The 19,642-nt window shown below is 48.2% G+C and overlaps 1 protein-coding gene across 9 annotated transcripts in view; it reads left to right on the top strand.

Annotated features, from left to right (window-relative positions):
- RASAL2 (RAS protein activator like 2) overlaps positions 1–19,642 on the top strand; it is a 206,580-nt gene that overhangs the window by 80,347 nt on the left and 106,591 nt on the right. For all 9 annotated transcript variants that reach the window (XM_044439125.1, XM_044439124.1, XM_044439123.1 and 6 more), the window contains exons 2-3: positions 1,398–1,525; positions 4,943–5,069. In XM_044439125.1, coding sequence (XP_044295060.1) covers positions 1,398–1,525; positions 4,943–5,069 — 255 coding nt within the window. The remainder of the gene's footprint in view (positions 1–1,397; positions 1,526–4,942; positions 5,070–19,642) is intronic.

Below are 19,642 nucleotides of genomic sequence, written 5' to 3'. Positions count from 1 at the left end.
CACTTTATCTTTTTGTCAATGCGTAGAAAGAAAGCAATTCTGATGACATTGAAAAGGAAAAGCTACATTTATATAATATTTAAAATTGTAGCTTCTGCCAAGTATTACACTTGCACATCTGTAAACATGTTTGCGAAACCAAGACATTTCCCATCCTGTATTTATTGGTAGTCAAAATTAGTCCATCATTTTTCTCTCTGTGTCTTGTACTTCCTCAAGTCTTAGTGATTCACCATCTATTTGGTTTTAACAGCAATACACTGACAAGATCGCAAGATGATTTACAACAGTTCAAAGCAGCCAGGATTGCAAACACACTTAATATAAAATGATTAGTCCTTTATTATTGTTTGCTTGATATTTGCTTTTTAAACTGCAAGAACATCGGCCTAGCATGTAAGGCTTTCTGTGCGCATCTCTCACCTGAAAGAGGTGTTGCTGGGCAGGAGCGTTCCAAAAATCTAACTGACTGTTCTAATCAACTGCCGCTTGCCATGAACTCCGCGTTGTGTTAGTTCAATGCCCTTGTTTTTCCTTCATATGCTTTTAATTCTCCCTTTCACTTCCAGTCCAGTGGCATCACTGGTATCACATTTCACTATTGTTGCTAAACTGGGCAAATGGTGAACTGGGAAGGGGATTGGATGGGGAGCTGCCACCTTCCCAATCCGCCCCGGTGACCCCAGAATAAATTCATGCCACTACCATGTGCGTTTCTGTCACTTTCACCTCCCTGAAGTGCAGTTCCAGAGGATGATGAATAAAACTTTCATTAAAATCTGCCTGCCATCAGTTCTGTTGAACACGTTATCCAGTTTCTCTTTTTGTGAATGGGATATGACAAGCTAAAGACGCTTCTTCAGATATTTGATAAGGACCACACTTTGGGGCTTCAAGTAATAACTCAAACCGTGGTTTCTGATTACAAGAACAAGCCAAGATAGGCCTTGACCTCTCCTACTTCCCGCTCCCTTTTCCTGGTTTTATATTCTGGATTGCAGTATTAAAATCTGCCCAGTTCTCAGGCCATCATTGACTCAAACTACAGTTGTACAGGCAGCAGAATTGTCCTCCTTGGACGGCCCGTAGGTCTCCCGATTCAGCAGATTGTGGACAGTCCTGTTGGATCTCGCTGCCATAAATCACGTCGTAATATCTGAGGGGTGCAGTCCTAATTAACATACAAAGAAGTAAGCTGCCCTCGATGCTCTTGGGCTTACTTCTGAGTAAGAATGCAGAGCATTGCTCTGTTAAACTGATAAATGCCCTTTTTTCATGACAAGAAGCAGCCATGTAGCTCCCACCAAAATGCATGAACCCCACCGCCCCAAAAAAAGGGATTCTTGAGTCCAATGAGCAGAGTGAGGCAATGTTTTAATTGTGCTCTTTCTTTTCAGATGTGAAGGGACCACCGACCCACAGGCTGTCTTGCGGCCAGACTCCTGATTCCGAAACTGTAATATGGGAGACCAAGTACTCTCTTCTGACTGACAGCCAGCTTGTGCTGCTGAACAAGGAGAAAGAGGTGAGAGGCAGGAAATATGCACAAGCTCCTTTTTCTGAAGGCCGCTTGGTCCCAGTAGTGGCACCAACGGCTTTTGCACGCATGAGTGGAGTGTGCAGCTGAGGAACCTCCAGTGCTGTAGCGTGCAAGAGCATTTAGGGAATGATGGACAAGCCCCTTTTCAGGACATCTCTTCCGCTGCTGTTGATCTTCTCGGGACATAATTTGAAAACGTCTGGTGGTTTGCCGTGTTGGAAAATGCCCTCAGGTAGAAGAAGTGGAGCTCTGTGGAAAAACCTCGCACTGGCTTCATTCTCTTGGTATTTCCAAGGTTCTGTCCTGAAGCATCTGTTTAATTTGTGAGCTGACTCAATTTTGCTTTCAGCCAAAAAGTATAAATGTAAATTAGCAATAGATTTTCACTTAAAATTCCTGGAGACGGTAACAGCCAGCAGAGGTGTGGTCTTGAGTGATGCAGGGAAAAGATCTAACGTGAAGAACACGTTGGACTTCCGTTGGTAAGGAGAGGCTTTTGCCATGCTGGTGTTCTCTCTCTTGGCACTGTCAGCCGCCTGCCACCTGGCCCTGCTCCAAATGCAGAGAGCGTGTTCCAGCCTAAAAGGGGCGCGTCTGGTACTGCCTGTGCAGGCCGAGAAGAAAGGCCATGCAAGACATTGAGTCAAATCCAGCCCGGGCCCGACAGGCTTTCCTTGTCAAAAGGCCAAAAGGTGATTTTAATTAAAGCCACGACAGGTTTCACAGGTGCCTGTCTCTCAAGTGACAACAAGATCGTTGTCCCAAGGCCTGGGGAGCGGCTTGTAGGTCAGGTGGGACCCCAAAGCAAGCACTATGGTCTAAAACAAGAGATGCTCCGTAAGTGGCCGCTAAGGTTTGGCCGGGCCAGGGAAAAGTGGCACAGGCCAAGACAAGCAAAATGGCCCAGTTCCCAAAGCAGCGGGCAGTGCAGAGGACAATGAGCAGCCAGGCAAGATGCCCTCACGGTGAGACAGGTTCCCGGCAGGGGAGGGGAGGCACCAAAGCCGAGCCTTTCCAGAACCTGCTGGAGCTATTCCGGGGTCCCTGAGCCCGGACTGAATAAATCCTTCTGACGCGGGCTAGGTGATGCTGCTGGGGAACACGCGTCCGCCTGCAGCCCCTTTGGTGGATGTTCTGCCTTGGACCCACAAGGCACATCACAGGCGGTGAGCCAGTGGTGCAGTTTAAAAGTCGTGTCTTCACACCCTTTCTAAAAGCCGGGAGGATGGGGACCAGTCACAGTTTGGGAGGGAGCATTTTGCACATTCCCCAGCCGTGGAAGACACTCCCTCGGTAACTCTGACACCGGCTGGGTTCAGAGAACCAACTGTCACGGTTGGAGTAGGGCTTGAATGGAGGGTTGTTAAAAAGTGGGGTGTTGAAATGTGCGTTGGATTACGTGCAAACAAACCGCGGCATTTTCCAAGCCTAGATCAACTGCTTTCTTTAGGAGGGTCTCTTCCAGCTGGAGGGTTTTTCTTCAGCCTTCATTATAACAGGGCTCTTTCTCCCATCGTAATGTTGACTTTAAAATTCCGGCGAGATACCGGGAAAACTTCATCACTGTTAGAGCAGTGCGAAAATGGAACCTGTGGCCAAAAGAGCTCTCCGACACTGGGGGCGTTCAAGATTCAACGGGACAGCTGTCAAGAGGGGCGGCGCAACTCGCTGACCGATGGCCCTCTGGCTCCTGCCGACTCTCCCATTCTATGAACTGGGGCCCTCTAAGCCACCAGAGGGTGCGCTGGCTACTGGCTGAGTGTGCCGTTGATCGCACCAGCTGCCTAGGAGCTGCTGAGCCGCTTTGAAGGGTGTATTGCTGACATCCGAGCCCTGAGTCCCTGTATACACCAAGCTGGCCCCTGGGCTACTCCGGGGGGGGGGGGTCCTGCTGGTCCTCCCACAATCAACCAAGTGCCATCAAGTAACAGCACAGAGGTGCCTTCCAGTAGTGGCACCCACGGTCTGGAACACTCTGCCACGTGTGGTCCAAGAGACAGAAGCGGGAGAGCCTCGCGTGCCCCTTGAAGAGCTTCCCTGTGCTTCTAGTCACACTGCTCATTTTAAATGCTTTTATCATTACTTTCACATTAGCTTCTATACAGCATGCTATGTATGTTTGTGTGAGCCAAGGAGAGATCTTGTAATACCCAAATGTATGTAAATAGTTTAAATAAATATGTGAAAACCATCTGCCACTTAAGAGCAGGAGAGTGCGGGATAGTGGGGATCTGCTTTATTGTCCAAGATTTTCTAGCTTGGAAAATTCCTCCTGGCACGTAAATACCGAGTAAACATCACTGTGAGTCAGAATACGAGGAGGGCTGCCTCTCTTTCCAGATAACCGGTGGGGCCATTCCATAAGATGTATCCAGTTTCAGGTGAGCGGGTCTTCTCTGTCCTGTTCCCCCCGCCCTGCACAGATGTGGGCCACAGGTGGAAAAGTAGGGCAGAGCACCTCTTCCATCAGAGGAGAGCACTGCGTGCAGCCACGCAGGCGAGCAGGACGGGGAGACGAAGCGCCAGCGGTTCTCTGCTCCGGCCGTGTGCACAGCTGCCCTGTGCTTCTTGGGACGCAGGATTTTTCAAACTCCACCTCCCAGCTTCCTTATACTGTAAATCTGTTTCCTGCATTTCAGCTTGCATCGGGAGACAGTGTGGTGTAGTGGTTAGGTTTTTGGACTGGAACCTTGGGAGACCCAGGTTCTAGTCTCCACTTGGCAGTGAAACTCACAGGGTGGCTTTGGGCCTGTCACTAACTCTCAGCCTCTCCTACCTCACAGGGCTGTTGTGAGGATAACATGGAGGAGGACCATGTAGGCCTCCTTGGGTTTCTTGCCAGAGGAAACAGTTGGGTTATGATTGCAATGGCATTTTAAAATGCTTTGCCAAAACAAATGGTATTTGGACACTTCAGATGCTTTGTAGTTCAGAGAGAGGGCCTTCAGGAGAGAACACGCTGGCACGGACAAGAACCACTTTTAGTTAAATCTCCAGTTGAACAGCGGCGTGTTTTTACTCATGTGTTGTTTTCACCTGCCTGCACTCTCCTTGAATATGCTTTATATTAGGATCTCAGCGTTTCAGATTCCACTGGGAGCAAAGAGAAGGTTGGGAATGGGCTTTCCTAGCTGGTGCTGGGAAGAAGGCAAGCTTGGTATTCTGCCGCACCCCGGCATTGCACTGGCGGCGTCGCTCAGAGGCCCGCCTGCTCTGGTCGGACGCAGGTGCTCTGGACTGCACGGTGGGGCAGCTGCCGCCCAGCTCTGGCGTGTCCACTTCCGCAAGCGCACTCTGGAGCCGGGGCCACCGCGAGGGCTCCTGGGCACCGAAGGCTCCCTCTGGCTTCCGGCCGCTACGTGGGGAGAGTGCTCTGACGGACCCTGTCCCGCTTGCTTGCAGATGGCGGTCGAAGGCGGGCTGGAGCAGGCGCCGGAGGCTCCCCGAGGGCGTTGCCTGCGGCGCACCGTGAGCGTTCCTGCGGAGGGCCAGTTTCCCGAGTATCCGCCGGAGGGGGCTACGAAGCTTGGTAAGCCATGCGAGCGGGACGTGCCGCCTAGCGCACCGTGCTCATGATCCGATCCGTGCGCGGCCATCGTCTTGTCTGGATGGGCGGCCGCTTGGCGTGTTTCAGTGAACACCACCCGGCAGCAGCGCTGCCCGTTCAGTGTGGACGGCTCAGTTACCGCAAGGTATCGAGACTTCTCTGAACGGGGGCCCTTTCTGGTATGTTCTGCAGCAGGAGCAGCTATTCCACAGTAACAGAGCAAGCTCTTCGGTTGGTGCTGAGCAAGCCTGACATGCACAGCCGTGTCTCCCAACCCGTATCAGTGGAACAATAAGTTTCAGCAGCAGGTTAAAGCGGTTTCTGGCCCTTCCTTAGGCTGCTTTGTTCTGACTGTGTTTTCGTTTCGGTCTCATATTGTCTGGGTTTTTCCAAGGACTAGATTCCAATCTGTATGTAGGTCTGAGAGGTTCACTGTTTTGTAGCCCATGTGAGGCAGATCTATGCTAAAAGTACGCTCATCTTGAAGGGAAGAGAAGGAAAAGTGCCCCAGCAAAGGGGTGAAGGGAAGGGGGAGAGCTAAAAAGCAAGAACATGAATTCCCACGCCTTGCTGCTTTATAAGCCCCTCTTCCTCTCCATCCTGGTGGCGTAGTGAATAAGGAGATAAGATCAGGGCTAGGGGTTCAAGCACCCCAAACAGTCCTCTGCTTTTCTCTCTGGAGGTCATGCGAGTCATGATGGAAGGAGAGAGATAAGCTGCCCCCTTCGTGCTGACACAGCAGGGGGCACGGCTCATTTTTACAGTGATCCCAGAGGCTTCCCCAGGTGACGTGTTGCCAAGGGCCGGGCCAGGTGTAATGCCAGGGAGGACGGGGGCGTTCTGTGCCTCCGTGTGTTCGTCCCAGGCATGTCTGCCGTGTTCAGCAGGATGCTGATTTTAACCTGAGCTGTGCTGATGAGTAGAGCGGAATCCTGGACGTTACTGCCGAAAGGCATGATGGAAGAAGGTTGCTGGATCGAAAGACTCTGCTCCTCCTCTGTGCTTCCCTCCCTGGCTTGGCTCTGCCTAATATAAAGCACAAGCCAGGCTGGGGGCGGAGGGGAAGGTGATGAGTGGGCGGCGGGGGGGGGGAGCTCATCCTCCTTCACCCAAGCCCACCTTTCCTATGGAAATCAGGTGCATGAGCAAGGCAGGTGCCCGTGGAAACAGAGGAGCTGTTTTCCTGTTGTGTCTAGTTTGATGCTTCGCAGCAGGTCTCCTGGCAGAGACCTCTGGCCTGGTCCCTGGAACTTGTCCGGTACAGAAGCTGCACCTACCTGTAGGTCCTGCTCCACCTGCTTCTTGCACAGGTACGCCGTTGCTCCGTCGGGCCCTGCCTGCGGAAAGGACAACACTGGGTGACTTGCTCCAGAAGGGCTCAAGCACAGGCAAAGGGCGCCTTGAGCGCCTGGCTGCCAAGCAGTTGCAAGCGACTTCCTGTTGATGGGCGGATTGCATAAGAGGTTAGTTGTGCTCTTTCTGATCTCGCTTTCCAGGCACCTCTAATCATCAAATTATGTGGTTGAAAACCTGTAATTGAGAAAGAGTAGCAGAGCACTTGTATCTTAGTAATTAGCATTTTGTGGTCGTCATCAGGGCAGTGCTTTTGAAGCACCTGACTTGCGCTTCTTGGACAATGTACTCATCGCTGAACAGTCCCAGGGACTTATTTTTGGGAGAAAGAAATAGGAGAGGGCAAGAGGCACAGCAACATAACATCAATCGCTAAGCTGACCTGCGCTTAGTGCAATGAACTGTACTTCTCCCCGGCAAACTAATAGACTTTTTGCAACAGACCATGTCCAAAGCACATCGCGAGCTGTTCGTACAGTGTCCTGTCACTCCAGCGATACTGTCACCTGCTTGGTGATCAAGCATGGTTGATCCCCCGTTTTTGTTATGTTTGTGTGCCTAACTTAATTGGGCAGGAGCTCACTGAAATTTCAGTCTGTGCAGCACCTCCAAATGGATTCTGAACGTGTTGCAATGCTATCGGTGCATCAGATATCGCCGGACACAAGGCTTCACTGTGAAAGCGTTAGGCGGCTCCGTGGCAGTGCAAGGAAGGAAAGAACAGAAGAAGCCGCTGGAAAAATGAGGAAATGCCCAAATCAGTGTATCGCACTCGCTATCTTCCCGTTAGTTTGAGATCATGTAGGATTTGTCATTTGGGAAAATTTCATTGCTGGGTGAGCAATGAGCGGAATGCCTGTGTGGGTCTTTTTGAAATTACAATGTGAAGCAGGTCTTCTGAGGGAGTTCGCTGGGTATGATTGAAGCGAAAAGGGAAAACAGATAGCAGCCAGCAGCCGGCCGTCCAGGCAACAGCTGCCCCCAAAATAGCTTTGGAATGGACACCAAATGCTCCAGAGCACAAGAGGAGAGATAAAATAGCCAGACTAGAACGTCCCCCACCCGTGCGCATGCACATGTGAACGCGGACACAGTCTGCCTCGTCTTAATAAACGGATATAATTTATGAAGGTTATAAATTATAATTTAGCTGAACGGGATGCTCTGGGCTGCCCTGAATCGAGATCTGTTCTGCGTTATCCTGTGTAGTCCAGCGCTTGAGTTGCACTGGGCGTTGTGGGTTCAAATCCCTCCAGATTCATGGGTTTGAGCATCACGAGTCGTGAAAGTCTATTGTGGCATCAATCGCCCTTTGCAGAGAGACCTTTTTCGAGACCGTTTCCCTTCCAACAGTATAAAGAGAGGGTGCAAGGGGGGGGGGTTATGTTGAAATGCTTTGGTGGGCAAAACGTCTGGAGGCCACCAAGTATCGGATTAGGACAGGGGTCCTCGAACTCTTTAACCAGGGGCCAGTTGAAAGGTGCTGGTGCCAGTGCTGGCCGCGGGCCGGAAAGGCGGTGCCGGCGGAGTGCGCAGGCTGGCGCGGCCAGGGCCGTCTTCACAGCATGATGGGCCCCGGGCAAAGCAGTGTCCTGGGCCCCTACGACAACTACAACTGCTGTTAATTTTGGAAGTTTTCCAATTTTCCAAGGGTTAACATACACAGATTAGTATGGGGCCCACAGGCAAGTGCCCATCAGGCCCAGGCGTTAAGATGGCGGGCAGTGGCGCGTGCGCACGCGGTGGGTCCAAATGGGCATGGCGAGCCGGATCCGGCCCCAGGCTGTCGTTTGAGGACCCATGGATTAGGAGAAAGGCTGAGCTGGAACTCTCTGCAATCTCAGCTGGGGATCCATCTTAAGGAATAAAAGATTAAACTTCCTGCTGATGAATTTGAATAATTGGTCATGATTTAGACCAATGCGGAGCTCCCGCAGACTCGTACTGCCATCCTTAATACAGAACCATAATGTGGGAAACTCACAAATTTCAAACTGCTTGCTCATTTCCAGGTCATTGCTGCTTATCATGGCTAAAAATGGGGTCCCAGTATTTGTTGCCATTCTTTTTATGTAAATGTTTCTTATTTTAATTACATCTCTAACTTCAGGGGAAGGAATCTGTAGCTCCTTCACATTGTGGTAGACCAGCTATGTCTCTGGTCATCTTTCAAACATACTATATTTTTAAGCCAATTGATGTGGAAATATTATTGTACAGTTTTCTGTATGTTAGAAGGGGTTTGTTTCGTATTGATTAAAGGTTCTATGTTATCTTGTGTGCCCCTTTTGCTATAGAAAGTGTGTTATAAATTATCCACATTTTAAAATGCTTTCTAGCTGAGTACTTTTCAGACTAAAATAAATACAACCCGACTTTCTAGTAACGCCTTTAGAAATCAGTCTTTTTGGGATCTTCCAAGTGTCTCAGTGTTGGTCTTAATAATCAACTGATTTATGAAACAGCCTTAGCTTTTCACACCATGAATTTCTCTCAGAGCATCACTGACAAGTCACCTCCCATAAGTCTCTTAACAGTCCATGACGTGGGTTCCAGTCCATCAATATTTGCAGCTACTTCACAAAGCAAAACCTTCGCATTCAGAATCCAGCGCGATGACTAAGCCGTACCTGTTTTCCCTCGTATACTATTAAAAGGGCAGCATGAGAGCTGGGGGGCAACAAGGCAGATCTCCTTGTAATTTTATTTATTTATTTAGAGGGTTTTTTTATATGCCGTCCCATCTCTTAATGCCCCGGACGGCTTACATAAATAAACATAAATAGACAACATCGTGCCCAATACAAATACAAAAAATATAAATTACACAAATTAAAAACCCCGATTCATTCTGGCTGGAAATTAAAACCTATAGATAATATTAAACATTATTAAAATATTGTTTAAATAAAATCAAGGTTTTGGTTGTAGGGAAGATCTATTGTGAATTTACTGGACATTTATTTTTCTTCCTAAAACACGCCTCTTAAATTCTTTCCTGTGAAACTATTAAGATTAAAGATTTGCTCAGACTGGTGAATGTTCTGCTCGGAAATTTCTTCCTCTCGCTCACCTGCACTTCCATGCTGGGCGATTATGCCGGAGAGATGCTCATTCGTATCTCACACAAGGCATCTTTCTCCCTAAGGCGGTTTCATCCTGATAAATTCCAAGCAAGGCCCCCGTCCGCCCCCCGTCAGCCTACTTTAAGGTAAAGTGGAGAAGAGGCATGATTGAGGAACATGATATTTGGGCTGTATCTCAAGTGCAATAATTTGATTAATGAAATACCCATCACGATACGATGTTATATTTTCCCACAGAGGTTCTTCTGGTGCCGTCACTTTATTCTTGTTGGTGCCAGGCTAAAATCTTTTTATTTTCCCAATATTTTAAGGTGTGACTATCATTTTAATATGGGTCTTATAGTTGGCTGGTTAAGAATTTGATTAGGATGTATTTTATTTTATTTTTATCTTTGTCTTGCTGTTCAACCGTCTTGAGATGACAGTAAGGAATGGCCTAAAAAAGTTTTAAATGAATAAATAAATAAATTCCATTAACTGTATGTTAGTAATCAACAGAAGAGTATTTGTACATTATCTAAGCATTTTGCTTTGTAGGTGACCCTGTGCATTCAAAACAGGACACACCCCCCCAGCTCCAAAATTCACATGATGAAGAACAGTCTGAGTACTGGTGGTCCAGTATCTTTTGAAGCAGCTGATCTGATTGGAGGTGGGCACCATGGATGTGGCATGACTCTTAAAAGGCCGGAGGTGCTCACTGTGGACCTTTTGAATCGGATCTAGACTGGGTCTTGGCAGATGAAGGTGTTAGAACCCTGGCATGACGGAGAGTGTTGGGGGCTTATTCTCATGGACTGGTGGCTGCAGTTCAGAAGATTCAGTTGGCATGTCAAGCAGCTCAAAGGGGAACTTGGGAGGATGGGACATGCCAAGACCCTGAAACGAAGGAGGACGTGCTTCTCTCGAGGCAAGGCGGCCAGTTCCTGGGAATAACCAAGATGTGCAGCTGGTGGGAGGGGTCTCTGGGAACGAGGGGTTCTCAGACGGAAACCAGGTGGCCCCAGCTCTTGAGCCCTTGATGAGGTGTCAGGCAAAGGCAGATGGCTCACTTAAATTATTGGCGCTCAAAGAGGAGGCATGCTCACTTTTGGAGGGCCCCAGGCATGTGCATAATGAGAGTTCCTGGAGGTCAACACTAGACTGGGTTCCACAAACCCCGCAGTGCGTGCTCAGAGATTCGTCCTGCGTGATTCGTACTTGGGAGCAATAAAGAAAGTTTTGTGAGGAAAACAGGTCTGTGGCTTTTGAGTGCTTGAAGGAGGAACCTCGGCTCATGGCAGAGAGATGCTTCCCGCACTCCTTCCAAGCAGATCAGGACAATGTCTGTATGAACTATGTGTCTTTGCCATTTTCAAGCCAACTGGCTAGGCTGGCTTTGTGGTACCAAAGAAGAGTTTTACGGAAGTCCGAAGAAGCAAGCTTTCCTGATAGAATACTGGCCGTTGGGGAACTGTGGCTTAATTACACAAAGCTGGTCCTAAACGGAGTTCCTCTCTTCCATTCCAAACCAAAACGGGCCGACTCTCCTTCCAAGGCAGAGCAGCCGCTGTCGGCCCAGTAGCCTGGAGTGTCTGACGTGTCTCCGTTGGTGCCCTCTTCACCTGACTCCTGTGAGCTGTGTGACCAGACTGTGATGTGAGGTCTGCCCCTTCCCTCACCAGCCAACTCACGATGCTTTCCCACAGAACTTGACCGTGTCTGACTCCCAGGGACTGCCTGGGTTGACCCCGGATTCGCTGGCCTCTGCCAGTCCTCTGCGAATGCCAGCTTCTCCTCCTCTTCTGAATCAGAATCCAAGTCAGCCACTGTAGAAGGCCACTGCTGAGCGGGCTCGATCCATACGCCTGCTCTTCCTTCCACCACCAAGCAGTAAAATGGAGAACTTTAGTGCGGGGAGAAGTGAGAATGCACACAGTGAGTTCTTGCAGCTCTTCCTCCCTGCGCATCTGTGATGGGCGACCAGGTTCATTAAGGGACATTTTGTTCCAAATGCACAGAACGCTCCTGTTTACCCCAGAAGCGCAGGGCTATCGTTTGCCATCTCTGCTTGCTGCACGCAAATCCCATTTCTGTGAATTTTGCTGTATTAAGGGAGAGGATAAAACAGAGCCACCAGCTTGCGGAGCTGCCAAATCCGTACTTCTCTGCTTCCCTAGCAGGTGATCAGTCAGCTATACAGAAATCCTGGCTCTCCAGGGGTTTAGGAGAAGGGACAGCAGCCGAGAGCAAGAGATTTAAGTAATAGTTTTGTCCTGCACCTTGGAATGCGAGTCTAAGAACTGCAAGCCACTGCCAAGATTCCTTGCTTCGAGGCATGATTGCACCGATGAAGCCAATGGGCCACATGTCATCAGGTAAAGAGGGAAGAGTTAAAGCTTGTCTGTCAGTAGTTGAGGCACCAATATTTGACAAGAAATATTCTGCTTGCCTGGAACCGTTGGCCTGAGGTATTATCTTAAGGCTGTGCGAGGCAGTTGAGCCTTAAGCGACACGGATGGAGGACCAGGGCTTTTCTTCCTGCTAAATCAAGCCTTTTTATCCAGAGAGAGAGCAGCTGCACAGTCTGCCCAGTTCAGGCATCCACCTGCAATGCACCAGTTGGGCTCAGTCAAGAGGGGAGTACAGGAGCCGGGATCTGAGGCAGGGAAATGCACCAAGCTGTACGCAAAATAGTTTTACTCTGCGCACTGTTTCATGTCAGGGACCTTTTAGGGAGGAAGGTGGGTTCAGGAACTTGGTGAGCTGACAGATCGGCGGTCATTCCTGATAAGTTACTTTTCCGATTTCTTGTTAGCATGGCAGAAATCCCTTGTTAGCAGTTTTAGCCCACTGGTAGAGGAAGGTGGGCTTGTCTTAGGCCATGTAACGCCACATAAATAAAACCAGCCGGCCCTCGTGGGAACGCTCTCCTGGCTCAGAGAACTTGTGGGGCTGTTCGAGATTTTAATCAGGCAAAAGAAATATGAATCAAAAGAAATACGAACGGTAAAAAGCTCGTTGTTTTGAGACCGGTGCTGTTGGCAATCTTAGATAATGAGATAAATAAATACAACCTTACTGAATTTGCGACGTTCATATTCCTAACAGGAAGATGGGAATTAAATGGCATTTCTGACAGAAAGCTAGATTAGAAAATACTAAAATAGATCTCAAACTGTTCACCCTCCTACCTCAGTGCACTGTTTTGTTTGAAATCTTTATATCTTCTTGCTTTTATCATCAATCGCTTTGAGTGCTAATTGAGTGGACGGGGCAACTCAAAATCGCATTAAACAAACTGCGAAGGACCAGAATTCTGTGATTGTACTGATTTGCTCTCTGTTTATGTGCCTGAACGTAGGCTTTGTGTATTATGCATCGTGTTTTTCTTCCTCCACAGCGTTGCATCAAGCGAGTGTTACATTAGGTGGCAGTCGGGAGCATTTCCCAGTGAGCTGCACAGGGCATACTTGAAAAAAATATTGCTGTTTAGTCTCCCAAGCACACTTTCAAGACAGTGCTCTCCTAAAACCCTAAATGGCTTTCTCCTACTTGCCTAAGAGATAAACGCCTGCCTTTTATTTCTTAAAAGTGTCAGTGGAAACTTGCCAGTGCGGGAAATTCCGCACTTCAGGGGTAGCCGCAGCTGGGGTGTGTTCTTTCATGAGCTCAGGGAGAACCTGCAGAATAAAGCATGCAGTAAGGAAGCTCTGGGAAAGCAGGCAGGCAGAGTCTCCTGAAATCTCAAATGCCGGAGAGATGAGTTAAGACCGTCAATGATGGGGAGTGGAGTTTCACTTTCTTTGCCGTCCGCAACAAGAAAAACCCGACTGCTTTGCTCTCCTTCGATTCAGGAGCATGGCGTTCCGTTTTGTCATGTTGGTGCACGGCTGAACATAATTTATGTAAACGACTTTTTCCAAATCTGCTTAGTTTGCATAGTTATGTAGATTGCATAAACTCTTGGTGCAGAACTTTGTGTGTGTACATATAGCACACACATCGCTGTTCCGTTTCAGGCCACAGCCCTCCCACGAATAATCTAGAGAATTGTAATGTGGTGGCAGTGCTCAAAAGCCATCGCTCCGCCAACTCTAATTCTCAGAATTCTGGAGGAAGACTGAGTTACTGTTTGAGGTCTTTAGCACAGAGGCACTCGCGTGTGCGTGGTCAGGATGAATGGTTTTGCCTAATTCAGAAGATTGCGAACAAATGCCAAAGTTCTAAAACAATATAGTATCTAGGCAAATGGTTGCATTTCTGGATTTCAGCCACAGATCTGAATGAGTTGTTGCATGTATACCATTCCATGCACTGCAGCTGTATTTTGAGTTAGTGATAATGTATTGCAGAACAATTATATTTTCCAGTTAAATCTCTAATCTAAAGAACAAGCCTGCTTGGCTTTTCCGCCAGTGGAAGAAAAGTTCTTGCAAAATTCAACAGGTACAGTCGGGCTTCAGCAGCAAATTCAGGCGGAGATGCCTGGTACAAGGGTTGGGGTATTAAAGGCATTTCCTTGGTTTTATCTGCAAAATGTTACAGACCACTTTTCCAGATTTCTGTCATCCCAATATGTCACGTAGAGCCTTTAGAAAAAGAATTTACCCTATAGGAATCGAACATCTCGGCTGCAGTTCTTACGCCCCTAATGCCAAGTTTGGAGTGGGAGCAACTTTATCTGTTTAAGTCATAAATCTCTGTAGAGCAAGGATTAACTGGAGTGTGGACACATAATCTTAACTCTCAGTATATTGGGCACATAATCCCTGCATTTTTATTCTTAAAAAAGCATATCCTGTCTCACTCTAAAGAATCTGATTAGATGGTTTTAATTTTTTTCTTATTTGAACGTGGCTGGAGTTTTTTTGCATTTACGTATTAGAAAAGAAATAACATCCCATTCTCCAATTGTGTACATAAACCTCTTCCCAGTATTTCCACCTGCATATTTAGGGATAACGCAACCTAAACCAGCTGCCTGTGGCTCTAAATGGATAGCGCCCGATACTTTATGTGCTTTTAATAGGCAGCTGTTGCGAAAATAGATTTTGCTTCACGCAGATGACCTTATTTCTTATGTTCTTAATTCCAAGCAACATGTACTATTTAGCTAATTGGGGTTTAAGTAGAATTGACATTTTTAATCGGTTTGTTGATAAACCAGAATTCTAGCTGATTACGTTGAGGTAAATTTTAATTTGTGAAAGCAAATCTGAATTGCCGGATCTGGAAGTCAGAGGCACATTTTGCGGGGAGAATATGTGGGTCATGATTTGTTCTTACAGCAGGAACTGAATAAGGGTGCCTTAAGAGATGTCCTACCAGAAAGCCTTATTTTGGGTTTAGTTACTACCTTCCATTTCCTTCCGTACCTCAAATAGGCACCGATTGAAGTACTGGTAATGTGCATGTGTATTTACACATCCTGGATTAATGAGCCAAATTATTAAAAAGTAGATGAGGGACCAACGGAATCGATTCTAATTGGTGGCATGAGGGAGATGGGGAATGGATCCGGCTTGTGGGCCAGGCAGTCTGGAGCTTGCAGGTGGCTGCTTTTGAAGGACACATAATTAGTGTGCTTGCTTTCTTTGGAGGGGCTGTTTTGCCCAGTGTGGCCCCTGCGTAGGTCTCTGGGTTCAGCCAGAAGGAGGTCCTGCAGAGATCAGTGAGACTCATGCACAGATGTGTGCGTGCTATTCTTTAGCGACGGCATCGTTCCACAGTAGATGACACACTTTACGCGGCTGGTGCCAGGCGTTGGCTCAGCTGTCTCTTAACCAGTGCTTTTTCTGTAAGAAAAAAGGCGCTGGAACTCACATCTTGTTAATCCTTTATTTAAAAAATTATATATTCCGTTCTTAACATAAATTTAATTTATTGTATTTAAGGCTAATGTTCATAGTAAATTCCAAAGTTTTGTCCAGTTCTCGTCCGACAAATCTTCTCCACTCCTTTCCCTGCTGTTGGTATCTATGTGTTCTGTCATTGTGTCTGTCAATATTCTGGCCTTTTTATTAGCAGGACCGGCGGTTGAGAAGTAATTAGTATTTTTTTTCATTTTTAAAATTGGGGTCACACTTTTACACTAAAAATTAAAAAAAGATTTTCAGTTCACCAGCTTTTTTAAAAATAAATTATTTACCTTTCGCAAGCAGTCAATCACTGTACACACATCCACACACATCAGTTGTGTAACGAAACATAACGGTCGCCGCCCGCAGTAAGCACTCAGCACACAACCACTCACAAGCCACGCAGCACCACAAGCCGAGCGGTGCCATCACAACCAGCGCGGACGAAGTACGCACGCATCGGATTCAACACACAGGCAGCCCGCAGGCACCGTTTTAATGATTCTGCCGCCGACCTGCTACGCTCGACAGGGCGATTCAAATCCACGTGGACCAAACATCAAATCTACTTTTAAATTTTAAAGTTACTTTAAATTTAAACTTGGAAAATCCATCAAAAAACGGTGCTGGAACTCTGTTCCGGTGCGTTCTATGACAAAAAAAGCACTGCTCTTAACCATGGCGCTGCCGCACCAGGGCCTTCTCATGGCTACTAAGTGTCTGCCGCAGCGCCAGACTCTCCACCCCACCAAACTTGCAGCCCGCCACTCGCTAATGGGGGCGCAGCTCACCACGGGCTGCTTCTTGGAGGCAGTGGCAGAACTGGTGCACAGGAGCAGAACTGAGCGCCGTCTCCACACCCGTTCGGAAGCATCGCTGCTCCCAGGGGAACCTGCCAGGGGAGGGCCGGCAAGACGAGCTGCTGGCTGCCGCGGCGGGCAGCTCTCCTGCGGCGCAAAGCTGAGATGGCGCTCGGCGCTGCATGGCTGCATGCCCGCCATTTTGGATTTCCCCCAGCATAGGGAGTGATCCGCCAGGGCAACTTTGGCTTACAGACTGGGTCAAAATAGAGCGGGGATCCTGCTGGCCGGCAAAACGGGCGGGGGGGGGGGGGGGGCATGGTTGGTGGGTTCCTTCCATGCTGCAGGCCTCTTCGGGAGGAGCATTCTGCTCTCACGCAAAAATTGAGGAGCACAAAAGTAGTAGGGGGTATCCCTGCAAGTTCCCCATAACGCTGCGGTGGCGCCCCAGTTGTGGGATTTGCTCCCCAGTGAGGTTCTCCTGGCACTGGCACTTTATTCTTTTCGGCGCCAGGTCAAAACCTTTTTATTTTCCCAATGTTTTAAGATCTGATTGTTTTAATTGGGGTTTTATTCTTAGTTGGAATTTTTAGGACCAGATTTTTTTTTTTCACATTGTTGTCTTGTCAAACCATCCCGAGACTTCGGTAAAGGATGCTCTAGAAAAGTTTTAAATATATAAAATAAAATAAACCCCTTCCACTCTTGAGAGTGCCTTAACAGAATTCCACTTAGGGGACCCTCCTGCCTGGAGGTACAAACTCAAACTCTCTTGACCAACCTAATTCGAGGGATCTGGTGGAGTAGCCAAAATCTCAACTCTTACATAGTGCGGTAACTGGAAGGGAGGCAAAATAAGATTATGGCTTTATGATTTCACATGCCTTCCATTGCAGAGATTGGGGAAAGATCCTTCCTTTCCAGGAACAATACTGGAATGCTGCATTTGCTGAGGGTGACGTTTTATCAGCTCACAAATGCCGGCAGTGCTCCATCCCTTTAACGGAAATGTGAGCTTGGTGGCATATAACATGCAGCAACTCAGTAATACCGTAATAAAAGTCATTATTTGAAACTCCTGAGGAGTTCAGCTAATAGGAAGAAGCAGTCAAAGGAGGGATGATTTACAGAGTGGCTGAATATTCAGAGCAGTCCTTCTGCATTATCCTAGCAGCCTTCTAATTGGCAAAGCTTGCCAAGAAGTTTTTAAAAGTCATGAAGCTTTTGTGACATCGCTCTCACCCACATGCCTAAACTCTAATGCTTGAAAGGAATTAGATCTGCTGCTTTCCCAGTTTTGGCCTGAAACATGATGCAGAAAGAAGGCATCATTGCGGTAAAGAAAGAAGCGAGGCTGGCATCGGCGGCCAGCTTCTCCGCCCTCTTTTTTCCCCACTGGCCCAGCATCGCCAGCAGCTCCTGCATGCAACCTCCACGCCCATCCCTCCTAATTTCCCCCGAAGTAGCATCGCTCTGGAGTTCTGTAGGAAATGTAAATGGCAGCCACCAACTTCTCGGGGTGTGGGACTGCCTGCCAGAGTTCCTGAGGGCCACTAACAGAGCAGGGCAACAAGCTCTGGATACTGGACCGCCAAGGTGTATATTTTGTGATAAGGCCGATCCTTTGGAGGAGCAGCAGCAGGAGAGGCTTGTCCCTTCAGCTTGAGGAGGGCCTGCCCTGGTGCAGCGTGCGATACGAGCACTCCGCGTCTGAGGCGTGCCATCCCCGAGATGGCAGGAGAGATTGCTGGCATCTGTTGCTGGCCGCTAGCAGTGGGGTTCTGCTTCAATGCCAGGTGCAGCCAATTAGGCTGGGTGACCGATCGCAGAGCCTGGAGTGGTGCGAGGCCAAGGAATAATGAATCTGTCAAGCGCCGTCGAGGTTTGTGCCAAGTTTTGTCTTCCTGGCGTGTGTGGAAGATGGCACAAATTGAGGTGGAACATTCCTCTCCTTTTAAGAAACTGTAACATCCGTAGGCAATCTTTAGTAGAAGATTCCATGGCAAGCAGGGCAAATTACTTGCTTTATCAGCCAAGCCCACTTGACAGAATGCTTGTAAGGATAAAAGGTCACCTGGAGCCCCTTGCAGGAAGTAGCAAGATGAAAAGTCTGCCTCCGAATTCCTGATAGCATCAGGTTGCCTATCGGCTTGGGTGAGAAAGCTGGATCTGTAGGTATGCAAACAAATACACATACGCATTATGCATACTTTATCATGTGCACTGAGAAAATGGTAGAACCTCTGACATTGGTTGACTGATTTAATGGTGGCAGCTCAGAATACAGCCTGGGGCAGGGTGGGTTAAAAGGTGAGATGTAAATATAATAAATAAATTAAACATCTCCAGATGTTTGGGACTTGCAGGAGCCCCTGCCCATGTGGCCACTGGTCAGGAATACTGAGAATCAAAGTCCAAAGCATCTGGAGAGTATTTTTTGACTGCTCCAACTTACAGCACAAACCAGTCTGTAGTCCAGGTTCTGCGCAGGAAAGGGTTTTTTTCTCTGGGAGCAAGTCCTCACACTGAAATGGCGGAGCACTGGGGAAGAGGTTCGTGGACGGCTCAAAGAAGGGAAGCCAAGGAAGAGAGCAAAGCAAGCAGTCGCTCATCAAGGAGGGTGGCAAAAGAGGAGCTCCCGAAGCAGCGCTACACAGAGGCAGGGTAGTCGGCGCTCTCCGTACAGGTGATCTGCGTAAAGGCTGCAGGACCGTTGTGGTTATCTGGCCCTGTACTCGGTTTGTTTTTTATAAGAAGAGAATTGAAAGACCTTTTGAACAGGAGTGGACTCTCAAACAGGCCAACAAGCCCCTCTGTTTTTCTTTTATTTTTCTTCATGTTCAGTCTGGAAGTACAGCCACTGTATTACAAGGGCAAGGCTGAGATTATTAAAATGAATTAAACAGGCATGTGCTTTGATTTAAAGAACAGCCCTGCACGTGTGCAGGCAAGCATGTATTACATCCAGAGCAAAAAGAACACATTTCGAGAACCACTGCTTTACACACGGTGGGGAGAAGTCTAGGGAGACTTTAACAACAATGTAGACAAAGACATCGAAAACAGCTAGTGACCTGAAAAGTCGGGAATCTTGGGGGGCACACATGGGAGGTGGCTATACCACGGACAGACTTCAGAAGCGGCTTCAGGCTGAGTCAGAGCGTTCGCCCATCTGTCCGAGCATCACCAATGCCGGCCAGCAGCCGCTCTCCCGGGCTTCAGGCTGGGTCTTTCCTGGGCTTGGCCGGATTGGAGGAGTGACCCTCCCGCACTCAGATTCTGTCATGGAGCCAAAGCCCTTTCCCCAGCTGATGGAAGTAAGCTAAATGAGCCATTAAACGAGGGAAATGTAGAATACCAGTGAAACCGTAAAAAGAACTGGAAACGGTCTCTTTGCCATCTTTCCCTCTCTTCGCCCTAAACCACCCTACAAGTAAGACAATTGGGCTTTGTGTTGCCTTCATTCCACCTGTGTC

This window comes from Varanus komodoensis, unplaced genomic scaffold (genome assembly GCF_004798865.1).
Source record: "Varanus komodoensis strain SLA01 unplaced genomic scaffold, ASM479886v1 scaffold34_1, whole genome shotgun sequence".
Lineage (NCBI taxonomy): Eukaryota > Metazoa > Chordata > Lepidosauria > Squamata > Varanidae > Varanus > Varanus komodoensis.
This window is presented reverse-complemented; position numbering and strand designations above follow the sequence as displayed.